Source organism: Manacus candei, unplaced genomic scaffold, assembly GCF_025592945.1.
Source record: "Manacus candei isolate 608988 ecotype Guabito, Panama unplaced genomic scaffold, ASM2559294v1 h1tg000077l, whole genome shotgun sequence".
Taxonomy (NCBI): Eukaryota; Metazoa; Chordata; class Aves; order Passeriformes; family Pipridae; genus Manacus; species Manacus candei.
This window is the reverse complement of record NW_026138125.1, coordinates 1,968,499-1,992,500: the sequence shown is the minus strand read 5'-3', so window position 1 is coordinate 1,992,500 and position 24,002 is coordinate 1,968,499. Positions and strand designations below refer to the sequence as shown.

Genomic DNA, 24,002 nt, shown 5'->3' with positions numbered 1-24,002 from the left:
AGGTGCTTTTTATGCTGCTGCTCACCCGGGGTTGCTACATAGTGTTCTCTGACATCTAGTTCAAGGGTCTCTAGTTTGCGCTTCTCCCTGTATTTATCCAAAGACATTTTCTGAGGAATTATTACAGGAGCAGCGACTTGTCCGTGGTGTTTGTTTCCTGACTTATGAGAATACTCTTGTTTGACAGTAGAATGCTCAGCAAGTTTGTCAGGTCTGTGATGTACTCCAGAGTGCATCTGTACAGATGTCCCCGGCTGGAAGTTCATGTTGTACTGACTCGCAGGCAACGTTTCCTGCTTCTGAGAGTATATTTGTTCTGTCCGTGTTTGCTCTTGGTGCTGAGGCCATTCCTGGTGTGATGCCAAACTATATGAGGTACTTGGCATTCCTGTTGCTAATATTGCCAAATTTTCAGGTGCATGACTGTCTGGAACAGAAATACTTCCTGAGGTCAGAGGTACTGGTGCGGGAAATGATGTTGATGGTTTTTGGAAACTTGTGTTTGCAGCTACACCAGTCACTGTATCCACCAAAATGGAATTCTGGACCAAAGATGAACCAAGAAGTGAGTTCTCAGATACCTGTCCATCACCTTTAGGTTTCCTAGCTGCCTGATTTGCCTAAGCAAAAAAGAAAGAAGTGAGAAAATACACAGCTTAGAATACTTAGACACTCCATTGGAATTTAGCTTTGAGGTGAGGATAAAAGCTGACTCAAAGTTTCACCTCCTCCTGACCCAGCCACAGGAAGAAACAGCACATACAATATAAATAAACTTTTCACTTTGGTTCATAGTTCTCCTAGAAGTTCATCTCTTCTTGCCAGACACTGGTACAGCAAAACTTCTTACCCGCCAATTTCGAATTCTCTTGAGCCTGCTGGGTGTTTTCTCCAGTATCTGCAGAAACTCATGAGTCAGCTCTGAATAGAAAAAAAAAAAAGCCATTTTTACATCTGATTCTGTAATAAACAGGTAAAACTTGAAACATTTTTCTTAGTCTGAGTTCATACAGCTTTTACAGTAGTTGCTACAGCCTGTGCATGATCCAAATTTATATTTTATTAAAAAATGGTTAGGTAAGCATTGAACAAAACAGGCTACAGTGTTTCACTGCAACAGACTTCTGACCACTACAGCATTCTGAAACACAGGTTTGAATTTTACATTTTGTTTTTGCTCTTGCACAACCCGGATTTGTTAGACCAAAAATTTCAACAGGGACCTATACAAACAACAGCTCCTAAAATAATATACTTGCCATTCAGCCTGGGCATTTTCTGTATGAAGTTAAGTTTCCTTTAACGTTTCTAAGTCACTGTCTCAGTCATTCCAACGAATTTCAGGAACAACCAGTAACAGCTCTGAACATAATATCACCATCAGACCCTTGGAAGCACCCTGTTGTAAACAACAGCTTTGAAATAACTGTTCAAGGCAGAGCACTTGGCTGTGTTAAACCCCAAAGATCCTTGCAATTAGAAAGAGCAGGTCCCCATGCCTGTCAGCTGCAAATAAAAATACTTTCCACCGAAATTTAATTTTACTCCTAAGCTAAAAATAATTAAGTACAGTCAGAATTTGAATGCAGGTCTGGAAGAACTGGCTTCTCCAGAACTCCACAAACAAATTACAAACTAAGCTGCTCCCAAGTGCACAACTGCCTCAGGCCTTTGGCCTGCCTGAGTCCATCAAACACACCAGCTCCATAAATGCCTGAAGAACAGAGCCAAGTTCACAATGAACTCACAGCATTCCCTTCAAACCCACAGTCAGGTAGGAAGCAGGGTGGTGTTTGGAACTAGATACAACTTAAAGATGCCCATTAACACAGAGATGTTTGAACCTGCACTCTGAAGTTCACTCCAGTTCTGTGCTTCACATGACATCTACTCAATTTCTCACTTACAAAAAAACCCAAAAATTGCCATTAAGAAAGAAAAGCTCAGCAGAGGAAAGTAGCAGGCCATGGGAAGCCATGCTGAGCCATGGGAAGCCTGGAGACCTCCACCACTACTCCACATTGCACATTTCACTCCAGGATCAACAAAGTCCACATGGATCTGAAAGCCTCAGGAGCTCCCACTCCCACTCCAGCAGCATATGTGGGTCTTAAATCCAGACTGCTCTGCAATAGGTGCTATTTCAAAAGACAGTAAACTCCCAGGTATGTGGAGTTCTGGGTGTTTGCTTTCTTCAGGAAAAGCCTTTTGACAAGAAAAACTATTTTACAGGCATTTGAGATACCACAAGTGATGCCAAATTGTTAATGCAGAACTGCCCTTGTGAACAGGGTGGTTTTAAGTACACCCTTATGAACACTGTGGCTGAAATGACTGTTCTGCTCCAGTGCAGTCCCAGGACTGCAGGAATTTGCACTGGTACATTTCCATCATTCTTGGTTCTGAAAAATATTTAAACCTAAGATTCTGACCTGCACCTACAAAAGGATGCCCCTTCAAACTAAAGGTCTCAAACCCAAGTTTGTCTTCCAAAGTTCTCCCCTTTCCTATCCCTTTCTTTCCTCTGACAATATGGTACATGAAGTCAGTGAGACTTAATTTAGGCTTGAAGATCTTACTGTATAATATGTTCCCAATCCTTGCATATCTCTTGAATAATAAACCCTTGAGTTGAGTTTCCAGATGTGAAAGGCAGTATCACTTACCATCTAGCAGTTCTAGAGTAACTGAAGGATCTACGTATTCCCACCAGTGTTTCCCATCGGTTGACACTGGAATTTCCCAGTTGGACCACTTGCAGGCCAAGTGAATGCACACACATGCTATCACTGTGGGCTTGTACTGAAGACAGAACGTAGTAAGGTGAAGACTGTTGCACAAATTTCGTAATGAGGAACCAAAGGAAATCAAACATGAAAAACAGAAAACCCAAACAAATCAACCATTAACAGACAGAATGAGGCAACTCGTCAAGCAACAGCAGTTAAACATTTTGCTAAATAAGTTCATAAGATATCTTACTGCCCTAAGAAAACAAAGGGCAGGGCATTTATCTGGCAGAAAAGTTTAATTTGCTTTTGCTATCAAAAGTCTGATGAACAGTAAATAAATTTAACAGTTATTCTACTGTACTTCAGTACTAAAAAGAAAGAAGTATTATATGGTCAATTAAAACTCCACAGTAAAAAGCATACAGCTGATTCTGCAGTCTCTGAATGAGACAATCAGAAGGTCCCCAGCAATTCCACAGAACCAGGTGAATTACTGGTGGGCTTGGCTTTCATAGGCCTGGATTTGTGACATTTGTGAACTTGTCTTCAGCTTCCAGCTGGCAGCAGCACAAAATACATTGGCTCAGTTTCACTGCTTTAGCACAACTTAACAGATGCTTAAGTACAGAATCTTGCCCATCAAGGAACCAGAAGTATTGATTGATTTATTTTGTACAGTTCTAATAACCAGCAGATATTGCCCAGAAGCTAAGTACATGTAATGTAGTCCTCTTAAATAAAGCTTCAAGTTGTTTGGCAAGAATTTGAAGTAATCAAGAAATCAAGAGTGAAGTCTGCTCTCTAGTTCTTTCTGTGACAGGCTATGTATACACAATACCCATCTGAAATCCTAGAACTTACATTTATCTAAGTACTTAAGTTTTAAAACTGTATATTAAGATTAAAGAGCTGTTTCTAAAAAGAAGAACATTGGGCTTGTACTAGTCTATCTAAAAAGAAAAATAAGCCAGCTGATAGGAACTTAGGCCCACTACAATTTTATAAATTAAGATTGGATCAATATATTTAAAGTTAAGAGAAAACTGCCATTAACTACAAGTGTAAACTAAAAATAGTTTTGTACTTACCAAGATGCTCGGATTTCTAGGTTAAGTTTATCTCTTTGTAATCTTTAGCTGCTATTCAGGCTACCAATTTTAGATTTATGCACTCACAATCGAGAAAATGTCATCAGAAAGCACCACTACACTTCTCATTGTGCATTTAACCCCTTTGTGCCACGAGGCCCTTGTCCAATACACCGCACTGCAGGCGGGAAGGAACCACCACTGGAGATGGCCCAGTCTCCCGCTGCAACAAGGGTAAGACACATGGAGGGGGCCCTGCAGTAAAGGAAGCTATAGTGTGCTACAACAGTGCAACAAAGAGGTTCAGGATAACAACCTGTTGGTAGCCATGAAATAGGATGTCTGTGCCAAATCCTTGCTTGCTGTAAGAAAAGAAAAACAGGGAGATTAAAGATCGGCACAAACTCATCAGGTTCATGCCAAAATTAGAGCAGTTTTATCTTCCAAAATCACTGCTGGGTATTGCTACAGAACTGATCTGAATCTGGCTGACTAGTCTTCAAAATAATCTTTTCTGAGACACAGAAGAGGCCCTCACATTCGGTACTGGAGCTGGACCAGTCCTTCCATTCACTGCACCCCCTCTGTACAACTCATAGAACAGCTTCCCTCTGCTGATCCAACCCCTCTGATGCCTCAAAGCTGAGAGCACTCTCCTCTGGGAAGCACTGCTTCCCAACCCTCACCTCTAGGTGATCCCTGCCATTCCCTGGGCTGCAGGACGGATCAGTCACAGCCCATTCACAGCACAGTGCACATCCTGCTCTTGGAGAGGAGCATGGCAGGACACCCCTCCCACCCCCCAAACCTCCCCAAAACCAGAGCAATGTCTCTCTCCCAAAGCCGTACAACACCACAAGTCCCCAAGCTAGAGGGTAAAAAAACCCCAAAAAATCAGTTTTCTGCTCCTTCTAATTAAGAGCACTGTGCTCAGAACTTTTTGCTCCACATTTCTTAAACCTATGGCAAAGCTTCAATAGAAAACAAACTTCATTTTAGTTAGTCAAGAAAAAACCAAACCAAAACACAGGACTGCAACATGCCAGAAATGAAAAGCTACTGACTCAGGCTGTTACAGCCACGTAGTGCTGACCCCTGCAGTGACACCCCAACTGCTCACTCAGGTAAGAGAACTTACTGTAACATGCATTAATGGGATAGCTGGGCACAAGGCAGATTGAATGCAGCCTTCATTCAAGTCTTACTTTGACACTATCACTTGAAATCAGTGCTACCTGCAGAGAGTGTAGTGTTGAATTTTATGTCAAAGGAAACATCGTTAAGCTTTTATTTTAATAATGCTATTTCCATAAAGTTTGAGAAATACTACAGCAGCTTTTAAATTTTAATTTCTAAATAGCATAATAATAAAATGTGATTTAACTCAACTTCTAATGATTGCCAGGGAGTACAAATCAGACTTGTCTTTATGCTAAACAGCCAGGCAGTGCCATAATCCCAGAAGAATGTGGAAGTAGCAAGGTAACAGGATCTGTTCCCACACACAAAATCTACTGATCCATAATAATCAGAAGGTGAACTGACAATGTGTTATACTATAATATTTAGTTTGCAAACTATAATGGTAATTGCATACTAAGAAACCTCTTCCTCTCCCTCCCAACTAAAGAAATGTAAGGTGGAATTACCAAAAAAAGAAAAAGTGAAATGACACTGTCATAACAAAACAAATGAAAATACACAGTGGTTCAGTGAGACTCAAATTGATGTCTTGCTCTTTATTTTTCATTAAAGCAATGTCTAAAGGAGCTTCAATGACTTATGCACTCTGTAAAGTTACATGTTTGAATTAAGGGACTGGGACCAAGAAGCATCTCTACTGAAATGTCCCTTTTGAACAAGGAAGAAAAGCAGATGCCAGAAAACTTCTATTTAACATCAGCTTGGAAGTTGAGTAAATCAAAACACATACCTGGAAGAAAAGAATCATATCTTGAAACACACATTTTGGCCCCAATCAAAAGTTAATGTGCTAAATACCTTACCTATACTACAAGTAGTATGATACTGTTTCAACTTATTTACAGCTAAATAACTATCATTTGCAAAACCAACAAGAAATTTCAGCTCACAGCTGAAGCCTTTGATAACACAAGGCACAACTGAAAACATCCCTCCCAAACTCTTCTATTTAGGTCAGCTTTGGTTTAGCAGAATCCATCACAGAAATTAAAGCTAATGAATTTTGGTTCCTATATTTTCATGTTTTACTTCCATTATAGTAGTGAAAAGTGCATCTCCAAATTCCAATCATCTTGAAGCAGAGGCTCAAACAAGCCAGCAGAGCTGCTCTTAAAACTCACAAGCTGCTGGACTGATGGCTACAATACCAGCCAGTAATGACCAGCTTGGGATTTCAGCAGTTCAAAGGGCTTTGAAACATCCACCCTGTCCCACTGCTGCAGAAGCAACCATAAGGCAGGGAATCGCTGAAGTTGGAATCAATATTTTGGAACAGGACTTGCTGGTCTCCAAGAAACTGCCAACTGGAAACCAAAATGCTTTTTACTGGGCAGAGCCACACAATGGCTGCAATTCCAAGATATCTGAGTCTTTTCTTCAACACAGTTTATCTTGGATCTCGGGATACTCATGAAAATGTGACTGCCAAGTCCCCCTTAGGAGGGTGGTAGGTGGCTATGCCTGGACCCTGCACACATTTGGAAGTGTTCCCCAGAAAGAGATGGCAGATAAGCCAGCCAGCATCAGGAGAGAGGAGCTTGCTGAAGTCCTTCTGGCCAAAGGAAAAGAGCCCCAGGCTCTGAACAGAGGTCTGCTGGTGGATGCCTGCTGTATCTGGAAAGGGCTGGAGCAGGCCATGGTGTAGGCATTTAGGGCTGAGCAGTCCTGGTGGCTTTACTTTCTTGAAAGTACTAAAACCCTGGGAACAGGCTTGTAAAAGCCTGAGGTCAAAGTTCAGCATGTGAAGGCCACCTGCAGCAGTGCTGGAGTGCAGCTGGGGTTTCAGATCTTTCCACACCACTTAGTACACTAAGACTTAAATTTTCCTCATGTGAATACCCTCTGAAAAAGCTGATGCATTTTCACCTCCTCTTCTGCTGACCTTGTCTTTCTCAGCCTGATTTAAGCAATGGTACCTGTGCATACAGATACTATGGCATATTTGAAGGATTTGACAGTGCAATTTCCACAAAAGATTAGTAAGGATCATGGGTGTTCAAGGTACCTGATAACCTGCAGAGTAGCGAGAACAATCCTAGAAATCCTTGAGATCCCATCTTCAGTTCCAAAAGGTTGTGTTCCAACACAGAAAAAGGAATGACTGAAGACTTCCCAAGATGGAGATGAGGATACAGATTCCTCCCCTTCAAGTTTCACCAGAAGCAGGCTGAGAACAGACTGATTCTGCACCAGAGCTTAAGAGGACCTTGTCATAGTCTTGGTATTAGGGCAGCTTCACTGCTGATCATTCAGCCAGCACTGAAGCCAGCAAGGGAGATAGACAACAAAACTGGTTTTGTTCTAGTGGGTTTTTTTTTCCTCTTTTCTTCTCTTCAGTACTGGAGAATTCTTGGAATGGGCACTGAGGCTTGCTGACAGGCCCTCACACATCCACTGTCTTCAGATTCCTTAAAGGACCTGTGGGATCCTAAGGAATGATGGTCCTGTCTCCTCTTCTCAGTCTCTTGACACTGAGGAAGAATGGTGCAGAAAAAAGACTAAGCCCACACCATTTTCCTCGTCTGCTCTACTGACCAAACTGTAAAGGTGGAACAATTTCATTAACCCAGGAGTCTCTCAACACCAGAAGGAATAACTGGATACCATATGCCTGAACATCATGAGTCATTATGTATCCATCCAGTCACTTCTTATCTACAATGACCCCCGCTGTCTAACACTGCCTTCAAAAAGGCTTTCAATCTTAGAGAAGAATTCAACTTTTTCTTTAGTTGTGTGTTGAAGCAATTATGTTTATTTGCACCTATTCCCACTTCCTAGTTCATCTTCAGCTTCCAGCAATTACCTCTGGTGTGCCACTACCAGACTAGAGTCTTCTGACAAAGGACTTGGTTGAACCTTTTGAGCATGAACAATAGAATCTGGGTTCTATTTTAATGTTTTTCATTTTGTTTCTAAAAGGGAGTAGCTTAAAGGTTAATACAGGTAACAGTGACAGCATAAAACACACTATCCTGGATGCAAGACAACAAAAAGTGATACAGAGAATCAGCCATCCTCTGAGGCAGTGCAGTTTAGGCAGCAAAAGGGCACCTTCTCACCACATGGCAATGCAGTGCACACACCCCAAGCCCATTCCCATACCTCAGCTAACTTTGCTGCCTCTGTTTTGATAAACAGAGGCACATCAGCCACATCACATTCCTCCCTCCCTTCTCTCCCCAAATGTGCAGTTGGAGGTTTTAATCAAAATGGTCTTGGAGAAGTTAATCACCTTTAATAAAAAAGGGTATCTCTGCACTCTGAAATGGTGCTTTTTGTCCAAGGTGACGTTACCAGAACTGGAAGAAGTAACCTTGGCTTTCTTTAACTTCTCAGTCAATCCCTTTGGCACTAACGGTTTAACATTGACAAGTCTTAGGTATTGAAAGCTTCAGGACTTAAATATCTGAGTGTTGCATCTACTGACATTAAAAACCCACACTGCCCAACAGTAACTATCTCGTGGACAGAGAACTAAACTCACACCACTGTGTCTTTGAAGATACATCACTGTGCCCACAAGCCCATCTCTGTTCTGTCAATACATAAGAGAAAGCAATTATTCTGTCCTTGCCTGACTTGCATGCCTGACTACAGACTTCATGGTTGATGTTTTAAATTAATTTATTCATTTGCTTCCTTTTTTTTTTTTAAATATTAGGTCCTCAAGCCTTGTGTTCTCAACCTACAGTATTCAAAGGAAGGGCATGTGTTGCCAAGGATTCCACTTGCATACACACACACTAAAGAGGACAGCTACTTCAGTGAGTAGGTTTTCAAGGATCAGACAAATTACATTCCCTTTGCACCACTCCTTTAGGCACAGGGACTTTCAGCCCTCACTGAAGTCTTCAGATTTCAAGACTTGATATAATTTTAGAATTCTAAGCATTTTTTTCAAGTCTGCTGACATTAATTACTAGCTTTACTATGTCAAATTAAAAAATTAGCAGTACCTTCAAAGTATGAATTTTGTCAGTATAAAAGATTAGCACAAAACACAAAGAGAAGAGCTGAACTATCAGAGTGGTATCTATCCTTGACTAAAGGAAACACAGTTTGGGTAGCTGTGTGCCTTCCTTCTTGTAGGCTCCAGTCAAACACACTCACTAATGTGGAAATCTGAGGCAGGACAACATTGCCTTCACCCCTGCCCACACCCCATACACTGAGCAGAAGCACAGGGGCTCCCACAAAACACTGAAATGTGCCCACATTTATGCTGACCAAGAAAACCCAAAGCCAAACCCTACAGAGCTGCTGATGCAGCTTTAGGTGTAATGACACCCATGGCACCAAGTCACAGCCAAATCTGGACAGAAAGCAGAGAATCATTATCTTATAGCAAGAATAGCAATAAAGGTACTTTATATGAAAATAAATTACAGCACCAGCCCTACTCAGACTCTGAAGACACTGCACCACTAAGTTACTTGAAAATAAGAGATACTCTCCCTTCAAAGAACACCATTAATTCCAGAGTTACAAACAAACCTAGTTAACATTTTTAAGTTGTAACTAAATTTTGTATATTTTATAGAAGGAAAAAAAAAACACCAAAAACTTTGGAGCACTTAACTTTGCATTTTTCACTGCAAAACCAGCCAAGCACTAAACACTAAAAGCCATGGTCTAATCATTTCCAAACACTTTTTACTTAAGGAACATAATTAAAGTGAAAAGCTTATTTTAGGTGTTTTTACAACTGATTCCTGATTTTTTTTTCATCCTCCATCTTATGAGAGGATTTTTTAATTTTTTTTTTTAAAGCTCCAAAGGAAACCAATCTAAGAATTAAAGGTGTGCTGAAAAGCCACAAAAATATTAAAGAACAAAACAGGTTTCTTGCCAGTCACATTAAGCTGCAAACAAGTTAGATATGTTTAACCAAAGGTTTGGGGTTCTGTGCTACCATCCAAAACAAGTACACCAGGCTCCAGAAAAACAATTAGTCACATTTCTAAGTATTTGCATGTGACAGCAGACTTACCATGCACTCTCTTTACCCCTCAGTTCATTACCTGAAAAGATTCGCTAAGACAAAAAAATCACCATCAGCCAACAGGCAACCTAAACTTCACTTGGTAGAACTACTTCAGAGTGAAAATAATCAGCTCAGAACAATAGTAAGCAGCTGGCCAACCACTTCTCAACTACTGACTGCTTCTGTCCCTTGAGAACACATGGAACAGGTATTGTTAAAATCAAATCTTACAAGAAGACAAAAAAGTTATGAAGGATAGAGGACTGGACTCTTTATCTTAATCTCTAAAGGTTTAAGATCAAGCTTTTAGTAACTAGCTTTAAACATACTCTTTGGATAACACAGTTGGTGAAGATCACATTACACAAATAACATCACTTTAAAATTTTACTAGAAAAGTAAAAAAGGACTTACAGAAGTGGTTAAAAGTCACTGACCTCTCACTAACTGTGTACATTTCACAACATCTGTGTGTGGATGTTCAATGGTAATCTCAAAACCTGAAGAGTTACAAATACATTTTAGAATTATACATTTGCATCTGTAAAATAAAAACCCAACCCCCTTATGCTTCCCCACAGACCTAAAATACTTACTTAACCTTTGTACTGCAGAACAAGTACCAGGATTTAACTGCCTCTGATTCTGCACCTTTTCATACTTTTGAATGGCAGATGGTATAGCTACTTCATGATCCATTAGGAAAATAACTCAATGCCTGTATATATATATATACATACATAACCTGGGAAATTACTGTATTTTTAAGGTTGAACATATCTGAATAGTTTCTAGCACATTAATAAGTCAGTAAAAACTGCAATGCAGATGTGTGGTTGGGCACATGCACTTTATTGATTTCTAGGACTTAAAACCATTTGCAGCTAAGAAATTACAAATTAAGTCAATTTGTAGGTTAGTAACTTAGAAAACCCTTCTTTGTTTATGAAACCATCTTAAGAATTAGGTCACTACTGTGAGCTATTTTTTTAAAAACAAGATACTCCAAGTGGTATTTAAGAATATCTGAGCAAGTCTGTGTTCTCAGGTCTGCTAGCAGGAATTGTCTCTAAGGTATTCTAAAAGTCAGAAGAATTTCTTAGCAGAACATTCCATTTCAAATTTGGGAATCATCTGGACCATTAAATGGGTTGTTTCAGGATTAACACACTGCTAACCCAGAGTAATGTGTTACCTTACACAAAGAAATATCAATGTAATCACTTCTTCAGAGCAAAATCTACTTGGAAGCCTACACATTTCTAACTCAAACTGTCAGAAAAATCTATTTCCTAAGTACAGATGCCCCTTTTTTTCTCCCAAGTGAACACAGCAGAACTGCTGACACAAAACTAAATTCACAGGTCAGAAGTTATACACGAAAACAGTAAAATTCTAGTGTATCAAGAACACACCAAAAATCCAGTTACTCGGGTCCCATTACTCCTTCATAGTAAGCTGGCTGCACAGGAGATATTTAGGACATACCTAAAGTTTGAAGCATTATTGTTTCAAGTATAACCAGCTCTTGGGCTTGTTGAAGGTAAGCCTGAAACAGAGAAGCAAACAGGTGAAGAGCAGCAATCCCTTGTGTGAAAATTTCAATCACACGCTGCCTGTTTGAACACCGGTACTGGCAACACCAGAGCAGTCAGTCAGAACTGACAATTCACAACAGGGTGAGAATTACAGAGGCTTCCCAGTGCAAGTCAACTTGAGTATCTCTGGGCAGGTTATTCATCTTACAAGTACTTTAAAAATACAGCTGGAGATGCTCAGCTGGCCTGTGGCTCAGGAAAGATAATGTGAACTCTAAAGTAAGTGGAAGCTGTACAAACTTTGGCAAATGAAAGGAGTAGCAATGCACAGCAGAGGCAGCAGCTGACAACCATATCACATGTAGCCAAGAGGGCACAGTGAACCTCTGCCTGAGAGACAGCCCTGAACTCAGAGCTCTGCACAAACTGTGTCACTCAGGGAACCACATATGAAACCTCTTATTTAAACATCCAATCTTCTACTCTACATGTGGAAGCCTTAAAAATAATGCAATTTCAAGATGGAGCAATCTCTTCAAGTTTCACAACAAATACCAGTCTTTAATTATGCTGCATTAAGTAATACAAAAGACTTAAATGGTGTACAAACAAAAGGCTTTTTCCTAGACTGCAGACAGCAATAATCCAGTGAGACAGTATCACAGATCATAAGATGAAGTGTCATCTGATCATCTTTAAAACCATGACTTCCACCTACATCACTCTTTGTATCCAGTTGTGGCTCTTGAGGATGAAGACAGGCATTTGCTACTTTAATAACATGTTCAAGTTTCCGTGGCTGTTCTTCCACTTTTGCAGCCAAAAACAATGCCGTAGGAGACATTATCTGAAGAAGAAAAACACATCAGTACTTTTTAACTTTTTACAAGCAGGACTTGAATTTTTATGGAGAGTCTAAACTAATAAATAGAAAAAGTTTAAGAAGTTGGATTTGTGGCTTTTTTTTCCCAGTTTTGAAGTCATGCAAGGCTACAAAAATATAACTAGTCATGTTTTATTTTCTAACTGATGTAATCCTCCCAGCAGCACAGGGAAGGAGCAGCAAAATACTAAATTACATTTGTGAGTAAGAAGTTTGAGGTCAAACTAATTCTAGTTCAACATAAAAAAAAAAACTAATTTGGTCCAGAAGAGTTAGTCACACAAGAACAGGCTGTTTCAAGTTAAATATACTTTGTGAGAAAGTTCATCCAGTTTCTTGCACAGAGCGAGTCATTACACCATCTTTTCAGTAAAAGTCAAAACAGCTGATCACAAGTTCTGCCAGCATTTGATTCTCCTAAAGACTGAGAAACTTTGCACAGAACTTTAATAAAAACAGCTTGTTATATAAACACAGGTTGTGTAAGTAAAAGAAACTTTATATATACATATGTATTCTTAGAAACTTTACTGTACACCCAGCAGTATCTGAAGAACGAAGCACAAGGATTCATAAAACATCAGTTATATCAAATGTTAGTAAAGTTACATTTTAAGATGAATTTTATATAAAACTCTAGGTGTCATAAGCTGGCAGCAAAGCTCCCATTGGCAGTTCAGTATCACCCAGGAGAGAGCTATGAAGTAGTTTTGATGCCTGTTGTCAGCTACAAGGACAGATGTGTGCAGACACAGAACACAGCAAACCACAAAAGACTGAAGAATTAGGTCCTCTTTGTATGCAAAAGTTGCCCATGTTAAAGAGGAATTAAAATGGCAGTAGAAATCATCTAGACATGAGCTGATTAAAATGGTTAAAATTAAGCCAGTATAAAGCATTTATTCAGAGACTGAAGCAGCTGCTTGCTGAGTATTTAATTACTGCATGGTGCAAGTAGTGCAGGTATTGGATTTCTCATTCAGTGCCCAAAGAGAACTAGACTGACTAAGAGGCATCCTCTCCCAAAGTCAGCTTTGCCTTCTTTTTATCAGCACACAGCCCTTTGTTATCATGAAATGAAGCATTTGGCATAAAGATTTGCAATACATAGAAAACTGCAACAAACTGATTAAGGGATTAAATTTTAGAACCTTTCAAATGTATTGAGGGAGTACTTTTTGCATCCTTAAATCACTTTGAAATGCCTGCTTGGATCTTAAGAAAAACTTTAAAGTTGGTAGACTTGAAAACTGACACCCTGGGAAGGAGATACCTTTTGATGAGTAGAAGTGTGCCATGAGAAATCCAGCACTCTGAAAAACACAACCCACCCAAAACAAGTCAGAAGGAACAAATTCTTCTATAAGGGAGAAAACCCCCCCTGATTTCTTTTTAAGAAGGTTGTAACTTGTGCCTCACAAATGAATAAATGATGGAAAGGCTTTCTGGAGTTGAGAGAGGGAGAGTAGCAACAGCTCTGAAGTGCAGAAGATGTGCAGCAGCACACACATGTATAACCCAACACACATGGCATGGAAAGGTATCTTATAGAGCAGACAAACTCCAGCCCAGGGATGCAACAACCCAGGCAAAGCTCTCTCAAGTGCAGCTGTCTCACTCATATAAGCCCAGGTCTCTTCCTGTACAGTTTGTGGGTACAGTTATTCATATGTGGAATTGTCACAATTTACCTTTCTGAAAAATCCACCTCCAACAATCTCCATGGCTGAAAACATCTCCATCTCCCAGAGGCATTTCTCAACCAAGTCACCACTGACCACACAGTTGAATCATCAGCAAATTGTCACTCACTGTTACTCTGTGTCTGACTGCACCAAGGTTCTACTTTATTCCAAAAAAGCACCTTCATCAGCCTGACTTCAGGAGACCTAGTTTACTGAAATGGATCCCTTCTGGCCAAGAAGTCTCCACACAACTCCTGATCTCCAAGACCTTACATAAAACACAGTTCTGGAGGCTAATTAAGTTAAGCTGATTAACTGTCATTTAACTTTGGTTCATCAGAAATCTTTGTACAGCCCAATTATCTATTTCCTTCAAAAAGAAGTGTTGGTTTCTGGCCAAAGAGTTCAGAACTTTGTCTTGTTTAGGACAAGGGTTCTCACTCCCAGTTTTGAGTAGGTCAGTATTTTTATCTTCCTTGGTATTTATTCAGAAAATAGACATCCTAATAAAATTTCAGACTTGGCACATATGCAGTCTCCAGTGAAGACGACACACCCTGCTAAGTGTATAACTGGCAAAGTTACTTCAATGCTTTCATTCATTTCCAATTCCCAAAAATGGCCAAAAAAAAGCAAAGTAGAACAAAAAGGCAAAATCAGAGACAAGCGATAAGCTTCCTATATATAAACATCTTAATTTGACATCAACCACAATAATTTAAAGTAATTTTCTACCATGCACCCAAAATAGTCTTTAAGACTTGGAGAAATATCTTCAGAAGAGACATGATTTATGAAATTAAATCCAATTTTTTACTAGCTGAGAATCTCAGAAACCAAGTCCCACTGAAAGAGAAAAAAAATCCCAAAACATAAGGGCCTTGTTAAGACAATCCAAGAGCACTAAACAGCAAGTTTCATTGGTAAATGTGCTGTAAGCCCTTTTTCACTTACAAAATAGTGTAAAAACAAAGGCATTCAGAAAAATCTCAGAATATACATGTAGCATGCACATAGTTTTCTGAGATTCCCTCTCCCTTTTAATGCCAATATTAGTATGTTTTTAGATTTGATACAATTTAGCTTAAGACATTAAGAGTGGTTCCAGTCTATGAGAGGGTTTTCAAGGTCGAACACAAAGAGCTGCAGGGATTTTTTTATTATAAGCAGGAGCTTGCATTGCTTAAAAGCAGCAAATATGTTAAACTGCAAGATTAAAACCAGAACTGAAGGATCCAAAACAGCCTCACTAAAGCCTGAAGTGTATTATGAAAGTTTTAAGAACTTTGCATAACTGCCAAGTCAAGTGTTTAATGCTGGGATTTATACAAGATGGTTTGTACAATTTGCACAGGAGACAGGAAGGGAATAGAGAAGGATGGGACACAAAACCCTCTCTACACAACTCACCTACCTTGCACTAGAAGGAAAAAAATTCCTCATACGGCCTTCTTTAGGCTCTTCACTAAGTTCATTGCATGGCACAAAACCCCCTTGACATCACGTATATTTTCAACTGGTTGTTTGGTATTCCACATGGCATTTCCAAGGATTATATTTAAAAACTACAGCTACCATTTGGATGCCTTACCTCTCATTTCCAGCATACCAAGGATTTTTCCCCCTTTTCTGTTCTTCAAATCACAGTGTACTGAAGAATATGCATCCAAAAGAACTATTTGCTACATAACAGTATGAGACACCAAGTACTACAGAAACAGTATTTGCAGAAGAATTTAAATTTTCAAGATAATTTTAAGGATAACAGCCAGGCCAGTACAGCCTTTAAAAAGCCAGTGAGCTCCATTCCCATCCCAGTATTAACACTGACCAACTTTATACTCAGCAAACCAAAGTTACTGTGCCCTGGTCAACAGTAACATTGAAAGATTAATTTGTACTAATGCTGAGGAGTTTCATAGTAACTCCTCTCATTTGCACAGCCAGGGGCATCCAATTCTGCTCACCCGAATTGGTAAAGTTTCCACCCTATCACTGGGGCACAGCAACCTTGTAAGGTCTTAACCTGCTTTGATTGCAACATCAAAACCTCGATACTTTCTTTTTTGCAGGTACTTTGTGGGCAATCCATAGCAATTGATGACTTGCCAGCCCACAGTAACTTCACCAAAAAAGGGCCATTTGGTCATCAGAGCAGTACATTAACACATTAACTGGTTGATCCCACCCCTGTGGCTCCACAGATTGAAGATACTGTTGGGAATTCTATTCCCTCTTCACAGATGGCTCAAACTCCTGAAAGCCTGTAAAATTGTTTAGCAGAAACTTATACTGAAGGAAAAACAAGAATTAAGACAACAGCCATTCAGTAACTGAGCTTCCACTAGAAGGCCTGTTTATTAACAATTAAGTGCATGTGACATATATAAGACATATCTATATTTGTATAACCTGGCAATTACACATGATGATAAACACACAAGTGCTTATTAGTTGCCTAAAAACATAAATCTACCTATAAAACATAGGCTACATTTTTTCAGCTCAGAAGATCATAAGGTATTCTGACTAATGGCCATCTAATTTTCTAGCCCCAGCCTTCAGATTCCTTCTTGCCATGGATAAACAGCACCCCGTGCACACAACAAAGAAATACTAGAGACATACTGCTTACACTATAGAAAATTTTTCCTAGGTCTTAGCTTCAAAACTGCCAGTACCTTAATTTCTATGGGTTACTTTCTTCTTGCAGTGGTGAATACCGTTACCTTTTTTAGCTTGCCAAGTACTCTGGAGATTTGATATTAAGTATTTATTACAGTCCTTGGCTTTTGCTTTTCCTACAGAGAACCCGACAGATGGTTTGGGAGTATTTGCAGAGTGACTCCATTCACTGAGCCCACCCCCATTACCCCACAGGAATGCGAGTAAGAAAATACACTTGCCCATCAGCACACACACAAAGCCACTCTCTGGCCTGACACTCATTGAGAATTACAAAAAGGAGTTCGGCAAGAATACTGAGCGAAAACCTGCAGTGCACTTGCCTTTAACTTTGAGTACTATTACCTGAGAATTAATTCAACAATAAACTCCCCCCCTCCTGTAACAGTTGCAGTTTCCATGGCATTCAGCCATAGCTTATCAGTGAATGTTACCATTCCTAAGTATAACCTAAGGCACAGTTTTCATATAAAGGGCACTATACATCCAAATACTGCAGTGCTTCCAGTTCCAAGTGACTCATTTACCAGCATCCAGTGAAAAACCAAACACAGCAACTAAAGCTTCTTGCTGCCTAAATCTAGCCTAGATTACCAGGTGACAGAACAAACACTCTAACAGGTGATATAAGAGGTATGTAGGTCTATATATAAATAAATCAGCTCTGCACAGAGCCGTCTCTCCATTCCAAGCAGCTCTGCCCAGCCCATCCACAGCCACAGCAAACTTTGGATGCCTCACCAGCTCCTCTTCCACCAGCTACAGGTTACATGGGCAGGTACACAGTGGGTAGAAAGAGGAGCTTATATGGATCAACATTGCAGTTTTGGTAACAAGCTGCTGAAAGTTTGAATTTATCTCAGATTTTGCACAAAAAATAATGTAATACACTTCTGAAATATGTATTTCCTGCCAAATAAACACCAAATAAGATGCCTATTTGTTCAGCCAACGACAGCAAACAAATTCATGCCAGACAAAAGAGCTGAGTTGGCTCTCACTGCACCCCAGTATGTACCTGCCCCAACTGCAGACAGTGCAAGGTTTGCATGATTTTACCCCTTGGAAGATCAAGGTCTGCTCTGGTCTAGACCTAACACCTGTCACAGTCTCCATCTGCTTATTTTGTCATTAAAAGATCTAAGAAAACTTATCCTCACCATTTAGTGATGTACCACAATCATTATTAACTGTTCTTGCTTAAAGCAAACAAAATAAAAACCCAAGAATACTATATTACTAGTTTTCTAACTATTGCAGCCAGTACCGGACATAAAAAAGAGGCCTGACATTTCCAGGTTGTTATCTCAACTTGCATACCTGTTACAGAATTCCTCAATCACAGCCAGTATTTTTACTGAAGAACTCTGTTCTTTATAACACATTCTGTGTTCAGAGTCAGCATATTCAGGTCACTAGTTAAAACAGGAGAGCTGCCATTCTCTTACCAGATTTAAACATTTTTCTTGCCTGATATGACTTATCACCACACCACTTAAGACTAGACTAGCTAAATGAATTTACACTGCTTCAGGAACAGACACATAATCCATACGGATACACACATGACCACATTATCACTGACAGACACACCATGCCAGCACTTCCACCGACTTCATCAAGAAAAATGTGCGTTCCTACACATCAGCCTTTCAAACTACAGCACAGAGGCACCAGCCACATCCAAAACGTCTCAATGCATTCTTCACACATCTGAAATGTGCTTGCTGATGGGTGCCTATTTTTTTCATTTCCATGGCAGAAGATAAAATCTAATTGCTCCTAGTTAAGGTAATTCAAAGTTGAAAAGAAGTATCATTGCTGTTTCTAATTCACTGATAAGAAGCTACAATTCCTGTAAACAGACCAAACGTTACACTCCTGCATGCAACACTTCTCAGTCAGACTGACAAAATTACCGGCATATTATTACCACATATGAAATCATACTTACATTTCGATTAAATTTCGTGAAGGAATGATGCATATAAAACCTGTGCATGTAAACAATTGCGGTATTTATCGTAAGCTGAGAGCTGGAAGATTAAATTAAGGAAACACTACATATTGAGAAAACTGTTTACAAAGATCTGAAGGCGATGGGCTTTCCACATCAATCACTGCTCTCAACATGCTGTCTCCAGGCGAAAATGGATTAAGGACACTTCAGAACTGAACAGATATTAACACACACTTAACCGATATTAACACGGATCCTTCCCATCTGTTCCGCAGACCATGTGGAGATTCCTACACCAGGTTCGCCAGTCACCCGCTGAATGAAAACTCATCAATGAGCGACATGCGCTGAAACACCGTCTCAAGTGCTTTTGTTTCGTTCCAAGTCAACTATTTAACAAGCACTGTGAGGGCTCGCTCTTTTTAAAATCACATTAAAGAACGGCGACGGAGGAGATGCCCGTTTCGTGGAAAACGGGTCTGCGGGCACTGGGCTTTACTTTATAAGTGCCCAGACCCGCAGCCAGGGACCCACCCGCGGCTGGCAGGGCCGGTGGGAGCCCCGGGCCCCTCGCCCGCCGACAAAGAGCGCGGCGCGGGGGCCCCGCAGGCTCCTCCTCCCATTCTGTGCCTCAGGCCACGGCTCCATCCCCCGGGAGCGTCGGCCGGGGGCTGTGGGAGCCCGGGAGGGGTCTCAGGGAGGGCTCCCACACCCAGGGAAAGGGTGTCCCGCCGCCCGTCCCCGCCCGTCCCCCGCCGCCCTGAGCGCGTCCCGCCCGGCACCGCTCGGATACACGTTGAGGCGCTGGCCCATGTCTTGGATGAGGTTGGCCGCCTGCTGCCGGTACGAGAGCTCCTTGTCGGCCTCCACGCCGCAGCGCCGCGAGGGCGTGTTCTCCAGCTGCTCACGACTGAAGAACCAGCGCGACGCGGCCGAGGAGCCGCCGCCGCCCCGCGCCGCGGCCCCGGCGGAGCCCGCGCCCGCCGCCGCCATGACACCTCCGCCGCCGCCGCCGCCACCGCCTCTCGCGCCGATCTCGCGAGAGCGCCGGCCCCGCGCGCGCCCGCGGCCAACCATAGAGTGTCGCGGCAGAGCGGCCGCGCGCCCGCAGGTCACGTGTCCTGAGGGGCGGGGACAGGGGGTGGCCTTGGCTGCTGAGGGTGCGTGGGGGCGTGGAATCGTGGGATCACGGAGTCCTTGCAAAATGTGGAATATTCTTGAGAAAACACGTTCTTTGCTGTTTGATCTCTGTATGCTGTATTGGAGTCTGGCTGAGCTGGAGTTCCCTCCCCCCGCAGCAGCCCTCACAATGCCGTGCTTTGCACTGGCAGGTGGAAGGGTGTCGATAACACAGCGGTGTTTTGGCTCCCGCCGAGCACAGCACCAGCATTGTGACATTCCTCCGGGGAGCGGACCCAACCAGGCCAGCTGACCCAACCCAAACCAAAGAGATATTCCGTACCGTGTGACATCAGCTCAGATATAAAAGCTAAGGCAAGGAGCAGGAAGGCAGGCATTCACTGTCTCCAGTGGCTGCCCGCTAAGGAACCACTATGCGAGCTGAAGCCCTGCTTCTCGAGAAAGCGTCCGGACATCGCTGCTGATGGAAGTAGAGGATAAACATTATTTTTGCCTTCGCTTTTGCCTCAATAAACTGCCTTATCCCAACCCACGAGTTGTTTTCCATCTTACTCTCCCTCCCCTTTACAGCTGGGAAGGGGAGTGATAGAGCGGCTGGGTGGGCACCTGGCGTCCCACCAAGGTCAACCCACCACAAATGCTTTCAAGCCTAATCAACACTAAGGGAGATATAACCCATGAAACTGCCGCCTAAAAGTGGTGCTTAAAAGGAAACCTCTAAGACTCCCATTTGTGAGTAGGTCAAGACGTTGGGTGTGTTAGTCATCATTTAGCCAAAATGCACACCGATGTACCGCTGCTACAGTTTATATGTCAACGTTACACAATTTTTCCTTTTTCCTTCTCCACGTTCCCGTTACATATTCATGACATTTCCCAACATCTATTATATATATATATATATCCTTGCAAGGTCTCGAAGAGGCTTCATTGGGGGTCTTTGCTGGTCTTCTCTGTCTTGAGCCCCCAGTGTTCTAAGTGACCTCCTTAATAACTTCTTCAAAACAATTCCCTTGGTTACGCAGTAACTGGGTAGTGCTTGGCTGGCTGCCTCAGTTCCTCTCCTCATCTTTTTTTCTTTTGCTTGGTTAGTGCCTTTAAATCACTTGCTTTAGCTATATGTAAATTCTATGGTACGTTCCATTGCAAATACCATCAGTCCTTGCTACATCTCTAAACCTCATGAAAACAAAAGATAACAAGCTCTAAGTGATGTGCAGGTGTTGGAAAAAGAAATTACTTGGTGGAATTGCCTTGTTAAAGTTTAGAGCTTGACGTACTTCAGTGACCTCAGACCCAGGGGTGGGTTAACAAAGCTTGGGAGGAAGGATGTACCCCTGATATTGGGCACAAAGAATGCAGAATTTATGGGCCACAAGGACAGCTGGCAGAACTCCCCAGATAAGGAAGAAACTGGTAAACCCAGCTCAGCAACTGTGCTGAAATCAGCTCCAGTGGGGTACAAGGTAATTCTGGCAGGGGGAGATCTGTGACCACCAACTCACAGACCCAAGAGACCCACCGACCCAAAAGAAGAAAAAGTCTCAGCATGTGGAATAATGAGCATGAGCAGAGAGAGAGTCATTAACCAGTGGAAGATAGAATACTAATTTATAAGAGAACTATATAACTTGTAGCCAATGAACACTAATTCCTTCATTTGCTGAAAATATGAATAGTTCAAAGTCTTGATAATTGGTGTGCTTGATTTGTAGACATCTCCATCTTGCACCATGTGCAGAAGGAACAGTGTCCCCTTTCTAAACTAGACTCTGTGTTTAGAGAGTTTCTGAAATCAGCAACAGTCATGGAATCATAGAATTGTCAAGGATGGAAGAGACCTTTAAGATTGTCAAGTCCAACCCTCAGCCCAGCACTGCTGCTGTAAGTCTTAAACCACAAACCCACATCACCCAGGCCAGAGCCAGATTCCTCTTAAACACATCCAGGGATAGTGTCTCCACCACCTCCCTGGGCAACCTATTCCAATGCCTGACTACCTGACCAGTGGCAATTGTTTTCAGATATCTAGTTTTAATCTCCTCTGTCTCAGCTTACAGCCATTTCCTCTGGTCCTCTCACTGTAAACTTGGCAGAAGACACCAAGTCCCACCTCAGTACAACCTCCCGTCAGCGAGTTGCAGTTAGCAATGAAAACCCTCCTCTTCTGCAGGCTAAATACCCCCAGCTCTCCCAGCTGTTCCTCATCAAACATGTTTTATAGAGCTTTCACAAGCCTTGTTGCCCTTCACTGGACTTGCTCCGGCACCTCAAAGTCCTTTCTAAAGTGAGCAGCCCAGCACTGGACATAGGGACACAATGTGTGGCCCCACCAGTGCTGAGTTCAGGGAGACAATCACTGCCCTGTCCTGCTGGCCACACTGTCTTTCATAAAAGCCAGGATTCTATTGGCCTTCTCAGCCTTTTGGGCACACACTGGCTCATATTCAGCTGCTGCTGAAGCAGCTCTAGAGCCACTCCTCTGGCCCATATTTGGGGCCATGGTGGTGTGAGGCGGCTCCCTGAGCAGGGCAGGAATGGGAAGGGGAGAAGTCTGGTAAGTCAGTGGTAGTAAATGAGCAATTTGGCTTTTCAGTCGTAGTAAACCAGCAGTGTGGCCTAGATCAAACTCCAGGCTCTCTCTGGAGGAAGAAGCCTCTGGCACATCACAGGTCTGTGTATGGTGTGACGGTAAACACACCTATATAAGCATCTAACTTATGCAGGTAATATTTCTCAGGAATTTGGTGCCGAAAAGGCAGAACTGAACCTTGTGTCTTTCCAGATCAGCAGCTCCAGCAAGTCAATTATTCTCCAATACTTGGAGAAGATGCATATGCTTACATCATAACAAACAGCAACTTGTCCGATTCTCTCCCATTTTACACGTCAGCTGCCCATTCCTATTTCACCCTTAAATGATAACATGGTACCAAATGTTACTTTTACACAGATACTGTTAAGCCTCAACCTCATTCCCAGGTGAATCCAGGTCCCCAATCAGTGACAGTGCCTGTTGTAATTTGGAGCTGATCTTTGCCTTCCTATTTTTGTGTCTGTAAAAATCAAAGTACAATGTTTTACCTCATTGTTTAAAACACGGTATAAAACTCATGGAGTTTGGGTGTTCAACTTACATTTATTATTTCTTCAGTAGTTGGTGGAGAATTAAGAATGTTCTCATCTGACTGTCATTAGAATTTTACATTAGCTTTGTTAATGAAAAGAAAAATGTAGGGAAGATTATATATATCCTTATCTTAAAAATCTTAACACATTGAGAAAAAATAGAATATCATTAAATAATGACAGTGCATAATGAATATGATTTATGCAGGGTATGCACATTAATTAACTGCCATGCAGAGTGCTGCAATCACCCATTCAGTCACAGGTTAAGGTAATTAAATACTATTGCTATTGGAGAGGTTTCAGACCTTGGTCCCCAAAGATGTAACATTGCATTCTCACTAACTTAACTTTTTTCATTCATAAAAAATTGAAGAATTAATCCAATTAAAATGTATTGGAAGAATCACAGTGTATTTTCCTCTTAAATCCATTTAAACATCTGTGAGAGTCATATACACTGAAGGGAAATAAGATTATATGAGAACGAAGTTGCCTTTCTACTTTGAAATTTAATTAAAACAGTCTGATTGAAAAATCATATATTTAAGTAGCTAAATGCTTGTATGTGGCTATTTAAATAAAAAAGGTCAACAGAAGTCTTGTGAACCTGAGGACAATAAATATTGTTAGAGATATTTTCTAGGTCTTTTTTTTGTCTTACATAAAAACTTGGTATTCTAAACCTGTGACTTGCTGACTACTTCAGCTTCTGATGTCCACTAGTCTTTTATAGAATATATTTGGAGGAACAATATGGTAAAAATCCAAATGGAAGAGCTCAGTGTTGTGGTTTAACCCCAGAGGGCATCTCAGCCCCAGCAGTTGCTTGCTCACCCCTGGGGTGGGGCAGAGAATGGGAAGGGTAAAAGTGAGAAAACCTGTGGGTTGAGACAAAGACAGTTGAACAGGTAAAGCAAAAGCAAACCAAGGAATCCATTCCCCACTCCCCATGGGCAGGCAGGTGCTCAG

At 41.5% G+C, this 24,002-nt stretch overlaps 1 protein-coding gene across 7 annotated transcripts in view; it reads right to left on the bottom strand.

Moving 5' to 3' along the window:
- Window positions 1-19,790, bottom strand: part of CCNT2 (cyclin T2) — a 26,031-nt gene extending 6,241 nt beyond the window's left edge. For 2 of the 7 annotated variants that reach the window (XM_051810276.1, XM_051810277.1), the window contains exons 1-9: window positions 19,555-19,766; window positions 18,756-18,837; window positions 12,267-12,395; window positions 11,499-11,559; window positions 10,448-10,510; window positions 4,137-4,182; window positions 2,667-2,830; window positions 851-921; window positions 1-620 (exon numbers count right to left, since the gene is read on the bottom strand). The exon at window positions 1-620 is cut by the window's left edge. In XM_051810276.1, coding sequence (XP_051666236.1) covers window positions 1-620; window positions 851-921; window positions 2,667-2,830; window positions 4,137-4,182; window positions 10,448-10,510; window positions 11,499-11,559; window positions 12,267-12,395; window positions 18,756-18,837; window positions 19,555-19,754 — 1,436 coding nt within the window. In that variant the 5' untranslated portion in view covers window positions 19,755-19,766. Of the gene's footprint in view, window positions 621-850; window positions 922-2,666; window positions 2,831-4,136; window positions 4,183-4,958; window positions 9,040-9,130; window positions 10,511-11,498; window positions 11,560-12,266; window positions 12,396-18,755; window positions 18,838-19,554 lie in introns of those variants that run through there. The other 5 variants (XM_051810280.1, XM_051810282.1, XM_051810279.1 and 2 more) reach the window with 5 other exon arrangements.
- Between the last annotated feature and the right edge of the window lie 4,212 nt (window positions 19,791-24,002).